Source organism: Eumetopias jubatus, unplaced genomic scaffold, assembly GCF_037043125.1.
Source record: "Eumetopias jubatus isolate StellerSeaLion01/CBP00866 unplaced genomic scaffold, mEumJub1_p1.0 scaffold_17, whole genome shotgun sequence".
NCBI lineage: Eukaryota > Metazoa > Chordata > Mammalia > Carnivora > Otariidae > Eumetopias > Eumetopias jubatus.
This window is the reverse complement of record NW_028274823.1, coordinates 72,852,388-72,873,206: the sequence shown is the minus strand read 5'-3', so window position 1 is coordinate 72,873,206 and position 20,819 is coordinate 72,852,388. Positions and strand designations below refer to the sequence as shown.

Below are 20,819 nucleotides of genomic sequence, written 5' to 3'. Positions count from 1 at the left end.
CATCCCTGCCCCAGGAACTCCTGCTTTTAGACCTTTGAATAAAGTGGTGGCTATCTCCCAAATATTTATCTTTCCCTGAAAGAGTAAGACGGTGACTTGGTTATCCTCACAGTCTCCAGTTACAATTGACCAGGACCCATCCCATAAGGGGAGTGGGGGCAAGTTGTCAAGGGGGCTGGAGAGGTGCGTGAGGAAGAGAGAGAGCCCAGTATCGCAGCCTCATGTGGGAACTAGGGCCTATGTGCCCTCTAAGTGGCATATAGCCACTGGTCCCTGGAGCAGCTCATCTGCTTTTCCCTAAACCTTACAGCTAGTCTATTCTTCTCTTACTCTGGGGCTCAGGTGGTGCTGAGACCTCAGCATTGACCGTGACAGCAACTGGCTGGTACATCAGTCACCATTTTCTTTATCCGCTTCCCAAATTCTCATGTCGTGAGGTCCTGTGGCTGCTATCAGGAGTCAAACTTGGATAGGGAGGCACAGAGACCAAAGCCAAACGACTGGCCAATTTGCTCTCACAAGACCATCCCTTAGGGTGTGAATATCTCTGTGGATATTGTCCGGCTGAATCTTAGAGAAGACTCCTTCCTCCCAGAAAGACTAAAGTAGCCTGAGAAGAAGCCAAGCTCCCACTGTCACAGCTGCTCTAGAAGGGTCTAACTGCTGACAACCTGGAAAACAAAGATGGGACCAAATTCATTCTGAAGCTGTACGGTTACACCTGACTAAATCCTTCTAGTGCAAAGCATTCACAGACACTTCCAGAATCAGATGAAGCATACTCTATATGAGACCCTGCCCCTCCAGCAAGCAGCAGGGCAAGACAAACTTACAGAAACACATCCCCCCTCCATGCGCCAATAAACCACACGAATGAGCGCCCTGGCACCAAAGCAACACTCTAGAACAATTTCCACCCTGTAACTACGAGAGTGGACAAACGCCATTATCGAAACAAAAGTAAACTCCACTGAACGGCAATAAATCAAGAACATTGTAGAGGCAGAGCGTCAACTAAAAGAGACAGTTCACGTACAGAATAGGGAGGTGTAGCGCTGTGACCCATCTGCCCCAGGGAAACGCATCTAACTAACCAGGGCGTTTACTTATTTTCCCATTTCTAGAATAATAGAGGAAATCACTCAGTCAAATGGCTTTGTGTAATGGTCACAAGTCATCATCCTGGTGATTCTCTTCTCCTCAGGCCACGAGATAATTTCACGATTTCTTCAGGGGATTTTTTTTTTTCAGAAGCACAACTAAAAGACCCTGTTTTTATGATGAACGGGGAGCTGCAGAATTCTTTTGATGCTTAGCACACAATACCGTCACATAAAATTCTCCCAGCTCAAGAAATGTCATCTTTACATCAGCAGTAACAGAGGGGGAAAAAAAAAAAACCTGCTTTCCGCCTGAGGCGGTTGTGATAAGGGATTTAGAGCCCATCCTGGTGTGAGCTCCCGGAGATAATGAGATGCAGCCAGCTCAGAAAGTGTCGGCTGCTCACTGCTTTCTAGCTCACGCTCACGCAGCTGTTGCATGACTCAGGCGGCTGGGGTGGCCGGGTGGGGAGGAACAGGGAGCAAAATGAGTCACAGAAAATGTTGTGTGTCATATTTTGTCTCACCTGCATTTGCCAGGGCTGCTGCAGAGCTAGCATCTCACTTTACTGAGTAAGGACACAGAGCAGAGTCTTAAAAGTGACTTGCGCTCTGGAAGTGAGCGTTGGAAAAATTCCATGAGGAGTTTCGCTTGTATTAATCATGCGGCTGAAGCTAACAGGTTCATACCATGTTAGCAAATTAAACTATCGTACAATCTTGACAACGCTTCCCTGAATCCTTAAAAGTCTTCTCATTTTAATTAATGACAAATTGGATATCTACCTACTGGGGTTTCCACTGATACAGCAATTAATTTTTCTCTAAGATTTCTCAACTCGCTGCCAAAAGGCATCAAAAACACTCAAGCTATAATGGTTTCTCTTGAGTTCGCAAAAATCCCCTTAGCTTGGACATTCCCTATTGATTAATTATAATCGCCTTTTTAAAAAATGTGACAGGCAACCTGGAAATGCACACACTCTGAAGCACACTGGCATATCTGGGGGGCCAGTGGGCACATAGGCTCAAAGAGCATGGTGGACATCACCTCTGTTCAGTCTCCCCTAGTCATCGCAACTGATGTCTCTTAGCCACCTAAACGAAACAGAGTAAGGAAAACAGGAATCACTGGGCATCTGGCCAAGCCTTGAGCCTCCTTGAAAACTGGTTGATTTCTTAATTGATCTCAGCGGACAGAGTGATCCTATCACAGGTTGAAAGCAGAGAAACTTTGGGTTGAGCTGCACAAACCTCAGGAGAATCTGCTGGCAGGGCCTTCTGTTTGAAATTATAATCAATCTCCTATCTACTCTCTACTCTATTAGTCAAAATCATGGTCGTCCTTTTGTTTGTTTTCTCAGGCTACTTTTAGAAACAGCACCATATCCAATTAAAGCCTTGATTCATCAGTGACAAAGACGGTGCTGACAGGTGTCTATGACCTCCTCACAGGTATTCCTACGTTCTTTTGGGTTCTGACCTGGCAGTCAAAAATCTGTCTTCCCCATGTACCACATCACTCTGCTCCCCAGACTCTTCCTGAGGCACTCTGTGCTGAGATCTCCCCCCTCTTCGGAGCCCTTCACTAGACAGGCCCAGAGGGCTTCTGTTCATCCTTCCTCTTCTTCCCTTCTGCCACCCCCTTCCCTAGTGCAGCATTTTTGCTTGCTCAAAGGAACACGTCAGGGGGCGCCTGGGTGGCTCAGTCGTTAAGCGTCTGCCTTCGGCTCAGGTCATGATCCCAGGGTCCTGGGATGGAGCCCCGCATCGGGCTCCCTGCTCGGCTGGAGGCCTGCTTCTCCCTCTCCCACTCCCCCTGCTCGTGTTTCCTCTCTGTCTCTCTCTGTCAAATAAATAAATAAAATCTTTAAAAAAAAAAAAAAAAGGAACACGTCAGAGGGAGAGAGCCAAGTATATTGGAGTTAATTTCTTCAAAAAATGCTATCCCTGAGGTGACTATAGCCTGAGCCCCACAGAGGGTCAAGGTAAGGGCCTTGTAGCTCCATGAATCACAGAAGAGATGGTAAATTCTTCCCAGCCTGAGCTCTGGAGCCTGGGAGCTCAAGTCTTTCTCTTCTCAAAAATTCCACAACCAGCCAGACTGGTTCTAAAAACAGAAGTTTGCTCTAGGATCGTAGCCATTTGGTTGCAGAAACCATGGGAGGCTCTCAACCTTTGTCACAGCCATTAACAAGAACTCAATTACCTCATCTCTTTCCCTCCCCACCCTCTACAGGAGGTGCTAACAGCTGGCTAAAGGGTAGGGGGCAGAAAAAAGCTGTGTTTGGGTAATCAACAAGGGCTGGCAGACTCCTGGGGGAGGCTATTAATTACAAGCCAACTACTCCCTTCTCCCCATAATTTTACCAGGAAGATAAGGGACTCTCTTCTGGCTTAATAAAATAAGGTTGTTTTTGTTTGTTTGTTTAGAGATAGAGAGAGCATGAATAGAGGGGGAGGGGCAGAGGGAGAGAGAGAATCTCAAGCAGGCTCCATGCCCAGCGTGGAGCCTGACACAGGGTTCAATCGCGTGACCCTTAGATCATGACCTGGGCTGAAATCAAGTGTCGGATGTTTAAATGACTGAGCCACCCAGACCCCCCTAAAATAAAGTTTTTTTTTAATGTAGATTTTTTGGTTTTATAATTTTTATGGTGCCATAGCTGCTACTAAGGCAATATAACTAGCATGTATGAAGCCCTTATTGTATATAGAAACATTCTTTATCTTACTTTATGACTGGTCCATTCTAATAACAGAAAATTGGATCTTGAAGGGAATTATTGACCTAGTGGCAGCCCACAGCTCAAAAGTAACTGCACTCAAACCTCGATAATCTGATTGCAGAGCCCACACTACCTTATGATCCAGCAATCACACTGTGCATATTTACCCATAGAATACAAAAACACCAACTCAAAGGGATACACGCACCTCTATGTTTATAGAAGCATTATTTACAGTAGCTGAGATATGGAAGCAGCCCAAATGCCCATTGATTAATGAATGGATAAAGAAGATGGGGTGTATACAAACAATGGAATATTACTCAGCCGTCAACATGGCTGGAGAGCATTAGGCTAGGTGAAATAAGTCAGTCAGAGGAAGACAAATACCATATGATTTCATTCAGATGTGGAATTTAAGAAACAAAACAAACGAGCAAAGGGGAAAAAAATAAGAGAGAGAGACACAAATCAAGAAACAGACTCAACTATAGAGAAAAAGAACAAATGGATGGTTCCCAGAGGGGAGGTGGGTGGGGGGATGGGCGAAACAGGTGATGGGGATTAAGGCATGCACCTGTATACCTGAAACTAGTATTACGCTGTCAACTATACTGCAGTTAAAATAAAAATTTTGAAAAATTTTGAAAAATTTAAATGTCTCAGCTTATCTATATAATCATCAAGAACGAGAATGTTTGAGGATTATTTTTATGGTCTCCAGGGAAGGGAGACCATTTGTATTAGTTCCTTCCTCTGGGCGCTGCTGGTCAGTGCACCTAGGAGCAAAGAGTGGGTTCTGGCCCCACTTTGTGGACCAGGTGTATTGGTCAGATGGGACTCAGGTGGTGGTAGCATTTCTTCTAGCACTGAAGAAAAGACACCTAATGGGAGGACTTGGGTTTCTAGAGGCAAGAGCTCTGCTCTCTCTTTCTGAAGAACCGTGTGTACGCCTTTTTCAATTGATCTGAGTGCTCTGGAAACTAACTTCAGCATAACTGAACATTACAGGGGAAAAAGTTATTTCTGAGCAAAAATTCATTACTAGAGTTCTCAGAAACTGGAATTGTAGTGACTCGTAAGGCAAACGTAGACCCACAGCTTTATTAAAAACCACCATTTACATATACTTATGAAAATGTTACTTAGTTTTATAGACACATCAGTCATCCTCAGTTTAGTTTCTAAAATAGTAAACTAGGGGCACCTGGGAGGCTCAGTCGTTAAGCGTCCGCCTTCGGCTCAGGTCGTGATCCCAGGGTCCTGGGATCGAGGCCCGCGTCAGGCTCCCTGCTCAGCGGGAAGCCTGCTTCTCCCTCTCCCACTCCCCCTGCTTGTGTTCCCTCTCTCGCTGTGTCTCTCTCTGTCAAATAAATAAATAAAATATTAAAAAAAAAAAAACTGCCTTTAAGGGGCACCTGGGTGGCTCAGTCCGTTAAGTGTCTTACTCTTGATCTCAGCTCCGGGTTTGATCTCCAGGTTCTGAGTTCAAACCCCATATTGGACTTAACACTGGGCATGGGCCTACTTTAAAAAAAGAAACAAAAACATATATATAGAGAGAGAGAAAGAGAGAGAGAGAGAGAGTAAGCTAGAGGGGGAAAATGTCATTAAGAAAATCATAAAGAAGAGAAAATATACTTGCAGTACTCTACCGGATTTATATTAAAAAAAAAAAATCCCCATGTAAGTGGACCTACACAGTTCAAACCCGCGTTATTTAAGAGTCAGCTGTATAGATTTGTAAGATCGATTTATCTGGTTTTAGAAGGGAAATGTGGGCTTGCTACAAATGTATCAACCTACGGGTGAAATCATAAGTGTTTCCTGAGCATGCCATCCAGGCGAGAAGGCAGGACACAGTTAAAAAGAAAACTCGTGTCCCAAGGCAGTGCGATCAAAGAGCAGGCGCGAGAAAGCCAGAAGACAAGAGGAGCCAGAAGAGGGAGAAATCACGGTGGGCCACATCTACTTCAGTATAATCTGAAAGGACAGACAGGGTTCAACTCAGTAGACAGCCTGCTCATCGGGCGGGGATGAGAAGTCTCCTGCTAATGAGACAGAGCTGAGACAAACAGCCCCCGGCGAGGAATGGAGGTGGATGCAGGAGGGTCACAGCAAATCAGGGAGGGGAAAGGAAGAAGCTGAGAATCTCCATTTTTCTGAGACAGCAGAGGCAAAGCAGAAAGGGGTCAAGACCGTGCAGAAGCAGTGAGAAAGGCACCAAGCTCGCCGTGAGGAAGTGAGGTCTGGGGAGACCTCCTTTGATGTGTGTGCCCGTTAAGAAAGAGAGGAGGAAGGCATATGTCAGCAACGGAACAAGAAAGTATGAAAAAACAAATGGCGGCGTCCACGTGGGGTCTGCTTTCTTTTCTTTGTCCCAAGAGGGGGGAAGGGGTTCCCATGGCAGCCAGTTGCTTATCTCCTGGCTGCCATTTCTTACACTCATTTCCCTCAACAGCTTCTGAAATAAGGTCAATATGGGTTGAAAATGGATTGTTCCAGGTGCACAGGAACTTCAAAATTACCTTGCATAATTTGGCATAAAGGGCATTCCATGTGGGATCTCAAAGAATTCCATTCATTGTTCAGGGCGGGCAGCCACCCTGCCTGCAGTGAGGGCTAGAGCGCTCTGTTGGGTTTGGAATACACTCCTAGGATAAGCAGACTCTTCAGCTTTTAGCTGTTCTGCCGCCGAGAGCCAGGCACCTGAATCGGCTTCATGAATTCTCTCCTCAAGTCCCCACTAGCTGCCACCACATTTTAGATTCCTGCTCCTCTGCATGTTCCAACCTGCCTCTTCAGTCTCCATGCCCTGCTTTCATCGACTCTGTGAAGCCTGAGTGCTGACCCCTCTTCTTGCAGAATTAGCTCCCTTTTGCCTTTGTAGGTGGATGGAATGGGCGTATGCTAAGTGTGATCTCTTGTTCACTATTAGAAAATCAGTAAAGGCATGTTATCGTTGGCACCGTCTCTGATACTCGGTGTAATGCAATCACGAGCAGGCACTGTATTATGTTTCAAAACTTGAATACACGTAGCACCACCTACATACAAAACAGCTCAAGGACAAGACCACTTTCAAGGACAAAACTTAAATGGGTAAAATGAAAACGTAAAATCAGTTTCTTAAAGTGTCCTTCCCACACCCAAGTGGACGCTCGTGTGTGCAGCGAGTAGAAACAAGTACACGCAGAGAGCGTATCTGCAGCTGGGATTCCCATCTTCACTGGATCGTGGGCAATCGGTCATCCACTCTTGCTCTTGGCCATGACGGGCAGGCTCTGGGAGCCGTGGGTGAGGCACACCTCAGAGTGTCCTCTGCATGCTGCCTTACACAGAAGGTCAATACCATTTTGCCGGATGGGTACTCCAAACTCCAGGGAGCTGTCTGACTCTCAGTTTCTACCGACTTCTGACGTGAAACCAGAGCCATCCACACAGGGAAGCGGAGAGGTAGCCGGGGGGTCCAGGTAGGAAGCCACCAGGACGTTTCCCTCTCTGCTCACCCCTGCTGGTCACCCCTGGCTGTTCATCAGCACAGCGAGTTCACCCAGCCACCACTTCCCAGTAAAGCCGACCATATGGAAATTTCAAGATAATTAGAAACTAATCACTAATTTTTTTTAAAAAAAGAAGGAAATCACCTTGTGAAAGATGTCAGTATAAATTTCAAAGTAAAGTTCAGGGGAAACCGATGTATGTCTGATAGTCTTTTCTAAAGCTAAGAAGGGCCTCTAAGAAGTATCTAACGATTTCTATATTCAAAACAAATTTTAATGATTTTTCTGTTTTCTGATTATAAAAGCCTGATACATACTCCGGGCGGGGGGCGATACTTAAGAAACACAGAAGAGCACAAGGAAACAAAAGTAACCTATAATCCAGTGAACCTTACTGACAAAGTTTTCATATTCAACTGTAGAAAAAAAAAAAGAGTAGCAATAGAACCAGAAGAGGCTAGAAGAAAGAGACAGTTTCCCATTAGTCATGCATACGAGAGATTCCACGAGGTTAAATGGAACCACTACTCCTTAGCCATAGGGTAGAGCGCTTGGTGTACACTAGCCAGGGACACGGGTTTGCCATTGGACAATAATGAATTTCTCCTGCACAACACTTAGAGATAGAACATATGGTCAATAAAAAAATGCAACCCATCTATACAACTTTCGAATATTTCTGTTGAGTCTTTGGGAAAGACAGCTAACAGAGAAGATGTAGTAATGGAGACAAAGGAAATTAAAGCAGGGTTTGGCCATAAGGGAAAGATAGCCAGCCCAAAATATCACCCTTAACTCTTAACCTCTAGAGACAATAAATGTGAGCGAGTAAGAGTAAGTGAGGAAAGCTCTTTAAGAGTAGATTTGCTGTTGTTGTTGTTCTATTCTGTTATATACCATTAAGATTTAATGGCAAGACAAATGGATTTCTGGGGCATTATATGTCCTTAGTCTGCCTTAACTTTTTGAATCTAATAGTTGAAAATAAAGTATCAACATACAATTGCTACTTAGCCATTCATTCTTGCACTAAATATAATTTTACTGAATGTTTACCACATGCCAAACAGCATGCCAGCCGCTTGAAAGACAAAGCAAGTAAGGCATGGAACCCATTCTCCAGGCCCTCACAGTCTAATAGAATCAGACAGAAATCAGTGCAACAAATTGTCCTAAGCGGCTCCCACTGTGGGTGCCAAGAAGGAAGCAGGAGAGGCCACAAAGCTTTATAGAGAAGGCATATTGTGCTGAGCCGCAGGATGAATGTGCACCCAGGGGCTAGGGAGGGAGGGCTCCTGAGTCAGAGGCTGTAGCAGTGGGAACAGAGAGGAAAGCAGCAAGGGTCTGGGTCTGTGGCCTGGCCATGTGATTCAGGTGACAGCCACCCTTACTGCCTGTCCAGAGAAGAGAAGGGAAGGAGGAACGTCTGTGAAACAGGTGAACAAGGAAAAACCCCCAAATGGTAGCTCTCGTCTGTAGAAGGGGAAACAGGGACATACATGTATCTGGCTTAGAACTCAGATTATTTTGGTATCTGTTCATTTTCTTCTGGAAAACAAGGTGTATTTGCCAGAGGCGTGTTGGTGTCTCTGCCTTTCGCTGACAGAGAGAAATGGTAAGCCATATTCTCCCCAGTCACTCCCTGATAGGAAGGTTAGATATTAAAGGAGAAAATGTGACCTCCTTCTGATTCATAGACTTCCAGTCAATGCAATATTGCTAAAAGAGAATTTTCAAAATAAGTGGAATGACCATGAAATATGTTTATTTTTCAATTGCAAGTTTGTGTGATTATATATGTGTATGTGTACATATATGTGTATATTTATATATATATCTACATTTATTCTCATGTACGATACATGAAATAGAGTTTATGGGTGTAATTTACAAATACATGATTTTACTATTTATCTGTTAACAATGACACTTGACTGAATAGGTATCCTGAGTATGTAAAATAACAGAATTGATTTAAGAGCATCGACCCTTTTGCAGCTTTAACATAGTTTGATAGCAAATAAAACCATGATCAAAAAACAAGTTTTGAAAAAAACTTTGTGAATTTTTTTAGGCACTCAAATTCAGAGGGGAATTTCTTTTCTTCTTTTTTTGTAGAACTTAAGACTGTTAAAAGGCAAATCTCTGTTTAAATATAGACTAAAATCCCCCATTTAATATTTGCCTGCTTTGTTTTGTCCCATGCAGGTATCCCTGCGAACTGCTGACAGAATCAGATTACTTCCTAACTTCCTAATTCACTTGACTTTCTTGTTGGGGGGGTGGGATGTTGAGCCCACCAATCTGTCTCCGTGTGTGCTGAGATAGTAACAAAGATACTGCTGTCATTTAGATTTGTCTCCCAAATCATGACTGGCCAGATCCAAATCTTGCTGTAGCACTGATCATAAGTCGTGTCCTCCATGCATTCAAAGGGGGAAATGAACATTCTTTTTGGTTCTCAGCCACTTCCTTTTCAAATCCCTGGAAGACCAAGAGAGGCTGCAGACAGTGGAAATAAGCAACAACGACTTCCATGAGCATCTCGCCTTACTTTGGTCAATATCCCGCAGTATTAATTGAGCAACCACTATGATGCAAACTGTTCCAGGTGCGAAAAACTGGTTTTGTGCTTTAAGTTGTTGGTTCTCGTAGAAAGAACTGGGACTGGGATGCGACCCTCGCTCCTCAGCCCAGTGGGGAGGACAATTCAGGAGGGGGAGCCCGACCATTCCCATACTTGCCACAGCATCCAGTCGGGCCTCCTGCTCTGAGGCAGCGGGAAAACTCCCTGCACACACCTGAAGGCACACCTAGCCTCCGTCTGCAACTCTGCCGGCCGCCCACGGCCTTCCCTCCTATCCCAGTGTTTCTACCACAACAGTTCAGATACATCTGCACCAGATCTCTTACAGCTTCAAGCTCCAAACAAAGGAAAAGGCGCTCAGGAAGTAGTCTGCAGGATGGGTCAGCTGCCACTCTGGTCATCTGAGGCTGTTGACGGATCCGAAGTGATGAACGTATGCGACTCATGCAGCCAAAAGGCTGGAGGGGCAGGGAGGGAGGCAGAAGGTGATGGAAGATGGGACTGGGGGGCGGGGGGGCTATAAGTCAGTTGCATTCACTCAACCATTAACTCACCAACTATTTGCTGGATACCCTTACAACTGTTCAGCACCATCAAATCACAGAGGATACATGCTGAACAAGACAGATGTGATCGGCAATACCTCTCATTCAGCATTTTAAAAGCGAAAAGAATTCAGGGCAAGCACATTTCTCAGCCTTGGGGAGTCATGGAAGGCTTCAAGGAGGGGACAGCTAAAGCATGAAGGATGAAAAGATGTAGATGGATGTAGGGCCATCGGGGGCGGAGCTGGGAGCGGCCACTGGGGCGCATGCAAGGGGAATGGTGAGAGCGAGTGTGCCACAAGGAGGACCCTGGCCAGTCTCAGGCCAGAGCATCTGACCCTCCTGAAGGTGACTCCAAATCCCTAGATATTGGGTTGAGCCATAGGAAACCACCATCTTCCCAGATCAACGTGATCTAATATCAATGATTTCACACGGCTCAACCGAATACTGCCCTGGATAACAACCCTTGACCATTTCCGGTCTCAATTAGTTTCTCCACAGGAAAAAACACAGCGGCGTTGGGAAACATGACAGAACCAGCACAAGTGAGTAGGACGGTGGTGGGGTGACGGTGGCAGGGTGATGACGCTGAAGGACACACAGAGGCCACATGGAAAATGCAAGGAGCCACAGTAAGATGTTTGGGCTTTATCCTTAGGATGATGGAGATGACCAAGTTTGTATTTTAAGGTGCTCACTCAAGACCACCTGGAGAGTAGAGTGGGAAAGGCGACAAGAGACGGAAAAACATAAAAAGCAGCTATTACGGTGGTTCAGCGAGAGAAGACAGACCCACATGAGCAGAGGGAGTTTGGGCGGGCTCGAGGGCATACAAGAGGCCAGCCTGGCAGGACTGCGGGACCCGGAGCGGGAGGCGAGGGCCCGGGGAGGGAGTGTAGGTGTCACACAGGCCAGGTGTAAGGGCCCGTCCAGCCGGGTGATGGACCGTCCTCCGGGCTGGACACACAGCAGGAGGACCTGGTGTGGGGGGGAGGGGGAAAGGACGAGTCCCGGGCGTGACTGCTCACTCAGTTCCGATGAAGAGGAGAGCGAAGATCAGAAGCAGCAGGAAGCGAAGGGAACGAATATTTGCTGACTGCCCACTAGGTGCGGGCTTTATCTCTGCTATTTAATTAAATGCACACCCCGACTCAAGAAGGCAGGTACCCCTCCTTCAGCTTTATCGCTGGGAGGCTGACGGCAAATGTTCACTGGAGGTTAGGCAGTTGGATAAGCTGCAGAGCCACATTCTCAATGGACGTCTCTCCACCAACCCCTAAGCTCCTTCAACTCAGACCTGCCGACCAGTAACCCCAGTGTGTGCGGTGTGCTGTATGCTGTGTGTGGTGCTTGTGGCTAAGAATGTTAGCTGGAAAAGGTCAACAGGGATATGCTGAAATCTGCCCGAGTACACAGAAGAGAAGGAGAGGATGGACTCAGAGCAGAGCACCTGATCCAGATGAGTATCCTACTTTCTAAGGAGGGGAGACATTTCCTTTAAGGATGCTCATATCTGCGTGCCCTTAGCCCACACTCTCTACTGACCACCTTTGTCACAGTTCCTCCCTGTATCTACGGTGCCAGAGGCAGGGGAAACAGCAGTCAATGGTTGGAAGGACTTGCTTTGCAAGCTTTAGAACAAATCCCATAGTACCTTCCCTGCCCCGCAGAGCAGAACTCAGCAAAACAGCATCTCTCAGTATCTCTTAAAGGACAAGCATTTTAGCCAATGGCGTTATCTGAGCCCATAAAAGTTTAAGGCATAGTCTATTTAAAGAGTTATTTAACAATTCCAAAAGAGTAGCAAAACAGTCCATAAAGCTAAATGACTCCCAGGGAAGAAAGTACACATTACATTCTCATACTTGTTTCCTTAATTAGGAACAGATCCTGGTGGCTGGGATTTATTTTCATGAGCACACATCCACAAAAATGAGAAACATCTTGACATGCTGCAACATCCGTAATGTTTCTCAAATCTGAATTCCTAATTGGGTTAAAAAAAAAAAAAAGCAACCGCGAATTTCCACGCTGGTTTTGATTCAGGATTCAAAACAGAACCTAAGATGTGCATTTTTTTTAATATTGTTCCAAAACATGTATAAGCTGGGTCAAAATCCATAAGACCCACTTCAGAAATTAAAAAGAAAAAAAACAGACCAAGGCACAAATTCGGAATTTAACATGGCAAAGAAGATTCATCTTATGGAACATGAAAACTAATTTGTGATCTCCCCCGGACACTTTTAAACATCTTCACCTATTTACCTTTAATAAAGAGGAGAAAAGGACTGGGGGATGTTTATATGGCACCTGCTTGAATCCTGTTACAAAATTCAAAGGATTCCTCTTTGTGTGTTTTTCTTTGTTCACTTATTACAGAAACTGGTGAGCCTTTCTCTTTGCTTTCACTAAATTCTGTCACAGTCAAGAACCGGGGCGCACCGTGGAGTCTGTAACGAAGACATTCTTATCCTTACCTACGCAGCTTATCCTCAAGCATTTCCATGTACTTCAGAGCATTTTCCTTCACACCCATTTCTGCAAAACAAAAATCCAAAGTTGAGGCAATTGTACTCAAAGATTGAACAAAACCCAGAAGTGCTCAACTAAAAGCCCAAAACCAAAGGATCGCAGTCAGGCCGATAGTAATGATCGCCTCCTAGGTTTGGAAAGCACGCGAATCCACTGGGGTGGCCACCTGGAGCCAGGTGCTGGAAATGCTGAGAAACACATGGAAACCTGATCCCGACAGAACTTGAGCTCAGTTGCCATCAATGGCTCAGCTTCCAAAGCTGAGAGGTCAGCGGCCCCTAGAGATAAACTCAGAGCCTCGTAATCACCATATGTTGGAGGAATAGATGACTGATCCCCATGGATCAAAGAGGCACTTTACTCATAAAAAGAGATTTGGTCTTTCGTAAGTGACGAAAATGTTGATTTTTTTTCTGTCCTCTTAATATGTTAAAAAAAATCAAAATGTCGGGCGCCTGGGTGGCTCCGTCGGTTAAGCGTCTGCCTTTGGCACAGGTCATGATCCCAGGGTCCGAGGGGAGCCTGCTTCTCCCTCTGCCTCTGCCTCTCTCTCTCTCTGTCTCTCTGTCTCTCATGAATAAATAAATAAAATCTTTTTAAAAAAATCAAAATGTTGATTTGACATTGTCACTTTTTTAAAATAGAGGGAATAAAAGGGACAACTCATGCTGTTTTACTATAGAAATAAACATTTTTATATTAAAGAAAGAGAGAGATTTGGTGCATTCGGGACAAGTCCTGATCCACCCTCTCAAGGTGATCACTGGCAGAAATGGGAATATGAAGTGCCCCGAAGAGCAGGCGGCAGCGGAGAAGTCCCCATCAGATGGTAGCTGTAATGAGAGATGTTGTCACCATTGCTATCATGACTATTATTATCGCTATCATGGAGTTTATTCGTGTTTTTATCCCAACCTGTCCTGTCAAAGGTAATTCACGCATTTACACTCTAGAGTTGGAGTGTGTGGAAAGCAGAAGCCAAGCTGCCTCTCTGCCCTGAGCCTCTGCCGAGGGGGCTCTCAGGACCCTATTTTATCACCACGTGCATGTTAGGTGAAGGACAGGGGGGTATATTTGGAACTGGAAAAAGGACCTTGAAATTCCTCGTAGAGATTTATACAGAAATTAAAACAGAAGTTCTGGTTGATCAGTTCATAATGGGTAAAAACAAGAATGTACCCAGGGAAAGCAACTCTTTCAGTTGGTCTCTTAATCTTATGGATTTATGCCAGCCTCATTTACAAGTGAAGTTGTGCTGAGTTTTTTTCTCCAAATAAATTAAATGTTTATTTTTAGCACCTACTGTGCGTTGGGTACTGCACTAGCATGAGGAGTAAGATGTGGAGATATGGCTCCGTGAAGCGGAGATCTGTTCCCTGGTTCATCCGGCACAAGGACTAAAATTCAGAATGTCTCAACTGGAAGTGCCCTCTTTCACATCCTGTACATATTTATGTGCCACATTCCATTCTAAGCCCTTGGGATAAACCCGTGAAAAGAAGATTCCTGCCCAAATGGCCAACAGACACATGAAAAAGTGCTCAAAATCACTCGGCATCAGGGAAATCCAAACCAAATCTCAGTGAGATGCCACCTCACACCAGTCAGAATGGCTAAAATTAACAAGTCAGGAATTGACAGATGTTGGCGAGGATGCGGAGAAAGGGGAACCCTCCTACACACTGTTGGTGGGAATGCAAACTGGTGCGGCCACTCTGGAAAACAGTATGGAGTTTCCTCAAAAAGTTGAAAATAGAGCTACCCTACGACCCAGCATTGCACTACTGGGTATTTACCCCAAAGATAAATGTAGTGATCTCAAGGAGTACATGCACCCCAATGTTTATAGCAGCAATGTTCACAATAGCCAAACTATGGAAAGAGCCAAGATGTCCATCAACGGATGAATGGATAAAGAAGATGTGGTATATATATATACAATGGAATATTATGCCACCATCAAAAAAAAAAAAAACCCCGAAATCTTGCCATTTGTAACAACATGGATGGAACTAGAGGGTATTATGCTAAGCGAAATAAATCAATCAGAGAAAGACAAGTATCATATGATCTCACTGATATGAGGAATTCTTAATCTCAGGAAACAAACTGAGGGTTGCTGGAGTGGTGGGGGGTGGGAGGGATGGAGTGGCTGGGTGATGGACATTGGGGAGGGTATGTGCTATGGTGAACGCTGTGAATTGTCTAAGACTGTTGAATCACAGACCTGTACCTCTGAAACAAATAATACATTATATGTTAAAAAAAAAAAAAAAGAAGATAGTAGGAAGGGAGAAATGAAGGGGGGGGAATTGGAAGGGGAGATGAACCATGAGAGACTATGGACTCTGAGAAACAAACTGAGGGTTCTAGAGGGGAGGGGCGTAAGGGATGGGTTAGCCTGGTGATGGGTATTAAAGAGGGCACATACTGAATGGAGCACTGGGTGTTATACGCAAACAATGAATCATGGAACACTACATCAAAAACTCATGATGTAATGTATAAAGACTAACATAACATAATGAAATAAAATTCTAAAAAAAAACCAAACAAAGAAAAAAGATTCCTGCCTACGTCATGCTTCATTCTGGTAGGGACAGGTAATAAAGAATAAACCTAAGAGTTCCATAGAGTACTAGAAGGTTGTAAGTACTACAAAGCAAGAGAAGGGGATCAGAATGGGGCTGTAGAGTGGTCAGGCATCATTCGGAAGGTGACATTTGAGTAAAAGCATGAGGAGGGTGGGGGAAGCACATGAGCAGCCATCCTGGGAAGAGCAGAGCAGGTGGAAGGACCAACCAGTCTAAAGGTCCTAGGGCAGGAGCACACCTGACCACTCCAGCAACATCTGGAGCAGATGTTTTCTGGGGAAAGAGATGAAGGCAGAGAAGCAGCCCAGCTCCAATCATGCAGGCCACTGTGGCAAACTGTATTTCCAAAACATGGCCACAGTAATATTCTGGGTCCCACACACTATTCCAGAACTTGGCCATTCTCCATTAAGCAGTGAAATCTATTTCCCTCCTCTTCAATCTAAATAGGCTATGACATTACAACTAACAGAGAATGACAGAGAGGATGCTCTTTAGCCTCGGAGGCTAGGGTCCAGCTTCTGCCTGGCTCTTTCTACCGGGAACCCAGCCACCATGTTGTAAGGAAGCCCAAGCCACATGGAGAAGTCATGCGTAAGTGTTCTGGCTGAAGGCACAGGTGAAGCTCTCAGCCAACAGCCAGATATGGGAGTGAGCAAGCTTTCAGAGGACTTGAACCATAGAGTTTGAGGGACCCAGACATCATGAAACAGAGACAAGCCACCTCTGTTGCTCTGGGTCTAAATGCCTGACTCACAGAATTTGTGCATACAATAAATGGCTGTACGTCATTGGGTTTGGGAATGATTTGTTATATAGCTGTAGTTACTAGAAAGCCATGTCAGGATTTTTAGTGCTCTGAAAGAAAAGGGAAAACACTGGAGAAAAAAAGGCGACAAATTGGCTCATGGCTGCTATGGTGAGAATAGACTCTAGGAAGACATGGGATAAGCAGAGAGAAACAGGAAGGTTAGAGCGAAAATCCAGGATGAGGTAGTGGGGACTGAGACCATGGTGACACAGGAGTGGGTGATAAGAGGCAGATTTTAGATATATTTTAAAGATAGAGACAGCAGAAGTTCCTGATGGATTGAATTCAGGTTTATGAAAAAGAGACCCATCAAGAATGACTACAGGGTTTTTGCCCTGAGCCACTGGAAAATAGAGTTGCCATCAGCGGAGATGGGAAGAATGTAGGTGAAACCAGTTTGGGGAGACGAGAAAGAGTTCAATCTTAGACTGGAATTTGCTAAGAGAGTAGAACTGAAATGTTCTCACCAAAAAAAAAAAAAAAAAAGGCAAATATATGTGGTGATGGATGTGTTAATTAACCGGATGGACAGGAAGGTGGTTCTTTCACAATGCACACATGTATCAAATCATCACGTTGTATACTTTAAATACCTCACAATTTTATTTGTCAGTTATACCTCCATAAGCTGGAAAAAATAAAAGCAGTTGAGAAGCTTAAAAAGAGTCCAAGTTTGGATCTGATAACTTGGAGTTTATGAGCCACCCGGTGGGGATGTCAAGGACAAAGTTGGATATGTGAGTCAAGAAAAGGTCTGGCATGCAGATGGACAGTTGGAAGACACTGGCGTGTGGAACAACGAGACTAGATGATATCACTCAGGGAGTGAGAGTAACTTAAGAAACCCGTCCGTGGTGATCGTATGTCACTACGATTCTATTGTGATGTTATCTTTCATCCAAAGGACAAAAATGCACAGCACCTTCCTTGAAGGCAAGAAAGCCATAACCTTATGTTTAAAACTAATCCAGATATATTCCATATTAACGATTTTGTTCAGAAATCACTACATACTTGGCTCATCTAAGCATCCGAGGCCCCAGGTAGTGACATGCTGGCCCCACACAAGGGCATCCAGGCAGTTTCCCATGCTTTTCTGCTTGCCTGGAGGCTGCCATCTGACACGGATGCTGCACTGAAATCCTGCCTTCACTGGATCCTGACCCGTCTCCCAGCCAGGAAGCCTAAAATGCCTTGCACGCATATGAACTAGGTTGACTCACAACCTTCCAGAGAAGCCAGGACTACAGATAGGGAGTTTACGTTTTTATCTTCCTAAATGATATATGCCCAAGTTGGGATGCCTGAGTGGCTCAGTTGGTTGATTGTCTGACTCTTGATTTCAGCTCAGGTCATGATCTCAGGGTTATGAGATCGAGCCCCACTCCAGGCTCCGCACTGAGCATGGAGACTGCTTAAAATTCTCCCTCCCCTTCTGCCACCACCCGCCTCCCCCTCTCTAAAGAAAAAAAGAAATGCCCAAGATGCATTGAGAACAGAACTTATCTTTTCTTCCCTCTTCATCGTCCCTCTGCTTCATTCCTTTCCTAACCTGGTCTTAGAGTGGACACCAAAAGAACAGTAGGGTTATTGAGGCAAGCTTCCAAGAACCGAGGGATGGTGCTGAAGGAAGCCGAATACTCCAGGTCAGCAGGCCTCCTAACTAGAAAAATGCAGAAACACTTCCCCTCCTCTCCATTTGCTAAGGGAATCTTATATCCAGAGTCGGGCAATATTATCAAAATGGAATTCATATAATTAATTTCATGAATCCAATTAAGCAAAAACTGATTGATAATTAAATGCGGTAAATTTGTGAAAACATTTAGCAGAGTGCGTGCTACAAACACAAATCAACGTTACAGGAATTTAGCCCGGGTCCTACTTCATGCCAGGCACTATATGAGGCACTATTTAAATCTAAAAGAGAGGGACGCCTGGGTGGCTCAGTCGTTAAGTGTCTGCCTTTGGCTCAGGTCATGATCCCAGGGTCCTGGGATTGATGCCTTCAGCGGGCTCCCTACTCGGCGGGAAGCATGCTTCTCCCTCTCCCACTCCCCTCACTCACTGTGTCTCTCTCTGTCAAATAAATAAATAAAATCTTGGGGGGCGGAGCAAGATGGGGGAGGAGTAGGAGACCTAGATTTCGTGTGGTCTCAGGAATTCACCTGAATAGGGATCAAACCATTCTGAACACCTACGAACTCAACAGGAGACTGAAGAAGAGAGTAGCAACAACCCTCTGAACAGAGAAGCGACCACTTACTAGAAGGTAGGATGTGCAGAAAAGTGAATCCAAGGCGATATTCGGGAGGATAGACGGCGGGGGAGGGGGCCTCCGTCGGCCGCTTCTGGCAAGTGCTAGAGCCGCGGAGCACAAAATCGGACCTTTTAGAAGTCAGCCCCGCTGAGGGATGTCGCTGCAGTGGCTAAGCGGGGGATGGAACACTCGCAGGACAGTGTGGTCTCAGGACCCTCCGGGTCACAGAAAGACCGGGGGTGCCTGAGTGCGGCAGAGCTCCCAGGGATCGGAGCGGGGAAGCCGGCTGCAGAGACGGAGCCGAGGCGCGGGCTCTCAGCTCGGGGTGGCCATAAACTGTGATCCGCGGCCCAGTCGGGCCACTGCTCCTCCAGCAGGGACCCAACAAGCGGCAGAGCTGGGGAGACTCCTCTTCCTCCCCCGGGGGGAGCGGCGCGGGAGCGCACCGCAGGGATCTGCTGGGTTTGGAGACTCCACACGGGGTCGGGTGCCAGAGATACAAATGCTCAATCACTGGCCGGGTGAGCACGGAGTGCGGCCAGAGACCGGGGGAGACGGGAGTGACTGCTTTTCTCTGGGGGCGGACTGAGGAGCGGGGCCCCGAGTTCTCGGCTCCTCCGGGTGGAGATTGGGAGGCCACCATTTTCACCCTGGTCCTCCAAAGCTGTACCGAGAGCTTGCAGGGAACAAAAGCTCCTGAGAGCAAACCCGAGCAGCCTGCTTAGCCCTGACCGACAAGGGCGGGGCAGTTCTGCCTCCGGCAAAGACATTTGGGAACCACGGCAACGGGGCCCTCCCCCAGAAGATCAGCACGAACAGCCAGCGAGCCAAGACCAAGTTTCCCGATCAAGGAGAACGGCAGAACTCCAGAGCTAAGGGAATACTGCACAAAGAATTCATGGCTTTTTTTTACCATGATTCATTAGTTCATCAAAGTTAATTTTTTTAACTGTTTTTTTTATTTTTCTTTTTCCCTTTTTCAACCAACATCTTATCAATCCCTTTTTTAAAAAAAAAACATTTTTTATTTTTCATTTTTAGAGTCATATTTTATCCCTTCATAGTAGTTACCCTTATTTTTGGCATATATATATAAGTTGTACTCTCTTTAAAATTTTGAGATACAGTTTCTTCTAACAGATCAAAATATACCCTAAATCACTAGTGTATGGCTTTGTTCTAGTCTCCTCCCTGATCACATTCTCTCCCTTTTTTCTTTTTTTTTTTAAATCTTCTCCTTTCTTTTTTCAAACAACTTATCTTATCAATTCCTTTTATAAAATCTTTTATAATTTTCATCTTTACATTCATCTTCCATCCCTTCATTGTATCAACCCTTATTTTGTACATATATGTCTTTCTTCCTTTAAAATTTCAGGAGGCACTTTTTTCTAACAGACCAAAATATGCCCAAAATCTAGTGTGTGGCACCGATCTATGCACTAGCCTGATCATATCTGATCATATTCTGCTTTTTTGTATTGTTCTGTTTTAGTTTTTATCTTTTTTTTTCTCTTTCTTTCGTCTTTCTTTCCCTTTCTTTTCCCCTGGTTTCAGGTCTTTTCTGATTTGTATAGAGTATATTTGCTGGGGACATTGTTAACCTGTTAGCATTTTGTTCTCTCATTCATCTATTCTCCTCTGGACAAAATGACAAGACGAAAAAAATCACCTCAGCAAAGAGAACAGAGGTAGTACGGTCAGCCAGGGACCTACTCAATACGGATATTAGTACAATGTCAGACCTAGAGTTCAGAATCATAACTTTAAAGATACTAGCTGGGCTTGAAAAAAGCGTGCAAGTTATTAGAGAAACCCTTTCTGGAGAAATAAAAGAACTAAAATCTAACCAAGTCGAAATCAAAAAAGCTATTGATGAGGTGCAATCAAAAATGGGGGCACTAACTGCTAGGATAAATGAGGCAGAAGAGAGAATCAGTGATATAGAAGACCAAATGATGGAAAATAAAGAGGCTGAGAAAAAGAGAGAAACAACTACAGGATCACGAGGGCAGAATTCGAGAGATAAGTGATACAATAAGATGAAACAACATTAGAATAATTGGGATCCCAGAAGAAGAAGAAAGAGAGAGAGGGGCAGAAGGTATATTGGAGCAAATTATAGCAGAGAACTTCCCTAATGTGAGGAAGG

General features: G+C 45.1%; 1 protein-coding gene across 2 annotated transcripts in view; it reads right to left on the bottom strand.

Moving 5' to 3' along the window:
* The window catches only part of DISC1 (DISC1 scaffold protein), a 397,155-nt gene that overhangs the window by 77,676 nt on the left and 298,660 nt on the right, over positions 1 to 20,819 (bottom strand). Inside the window, exon 10 of one of the 2 annotated variants that reach the window (XM_088020224.1) lies at positions 12,948 to 13,008. In XM_088020224.1, the coding sequence (XP_087876350.1) occupies positions 12,948 to 13,008 (61 nt within the window). Of the gene's footprint in view, positions 1 to 12,947; positions 13,009 to 20,819 lie in introns of those variants that run through there. The other variant, XM_088020223.1, reaches the window with a different exon arrangement.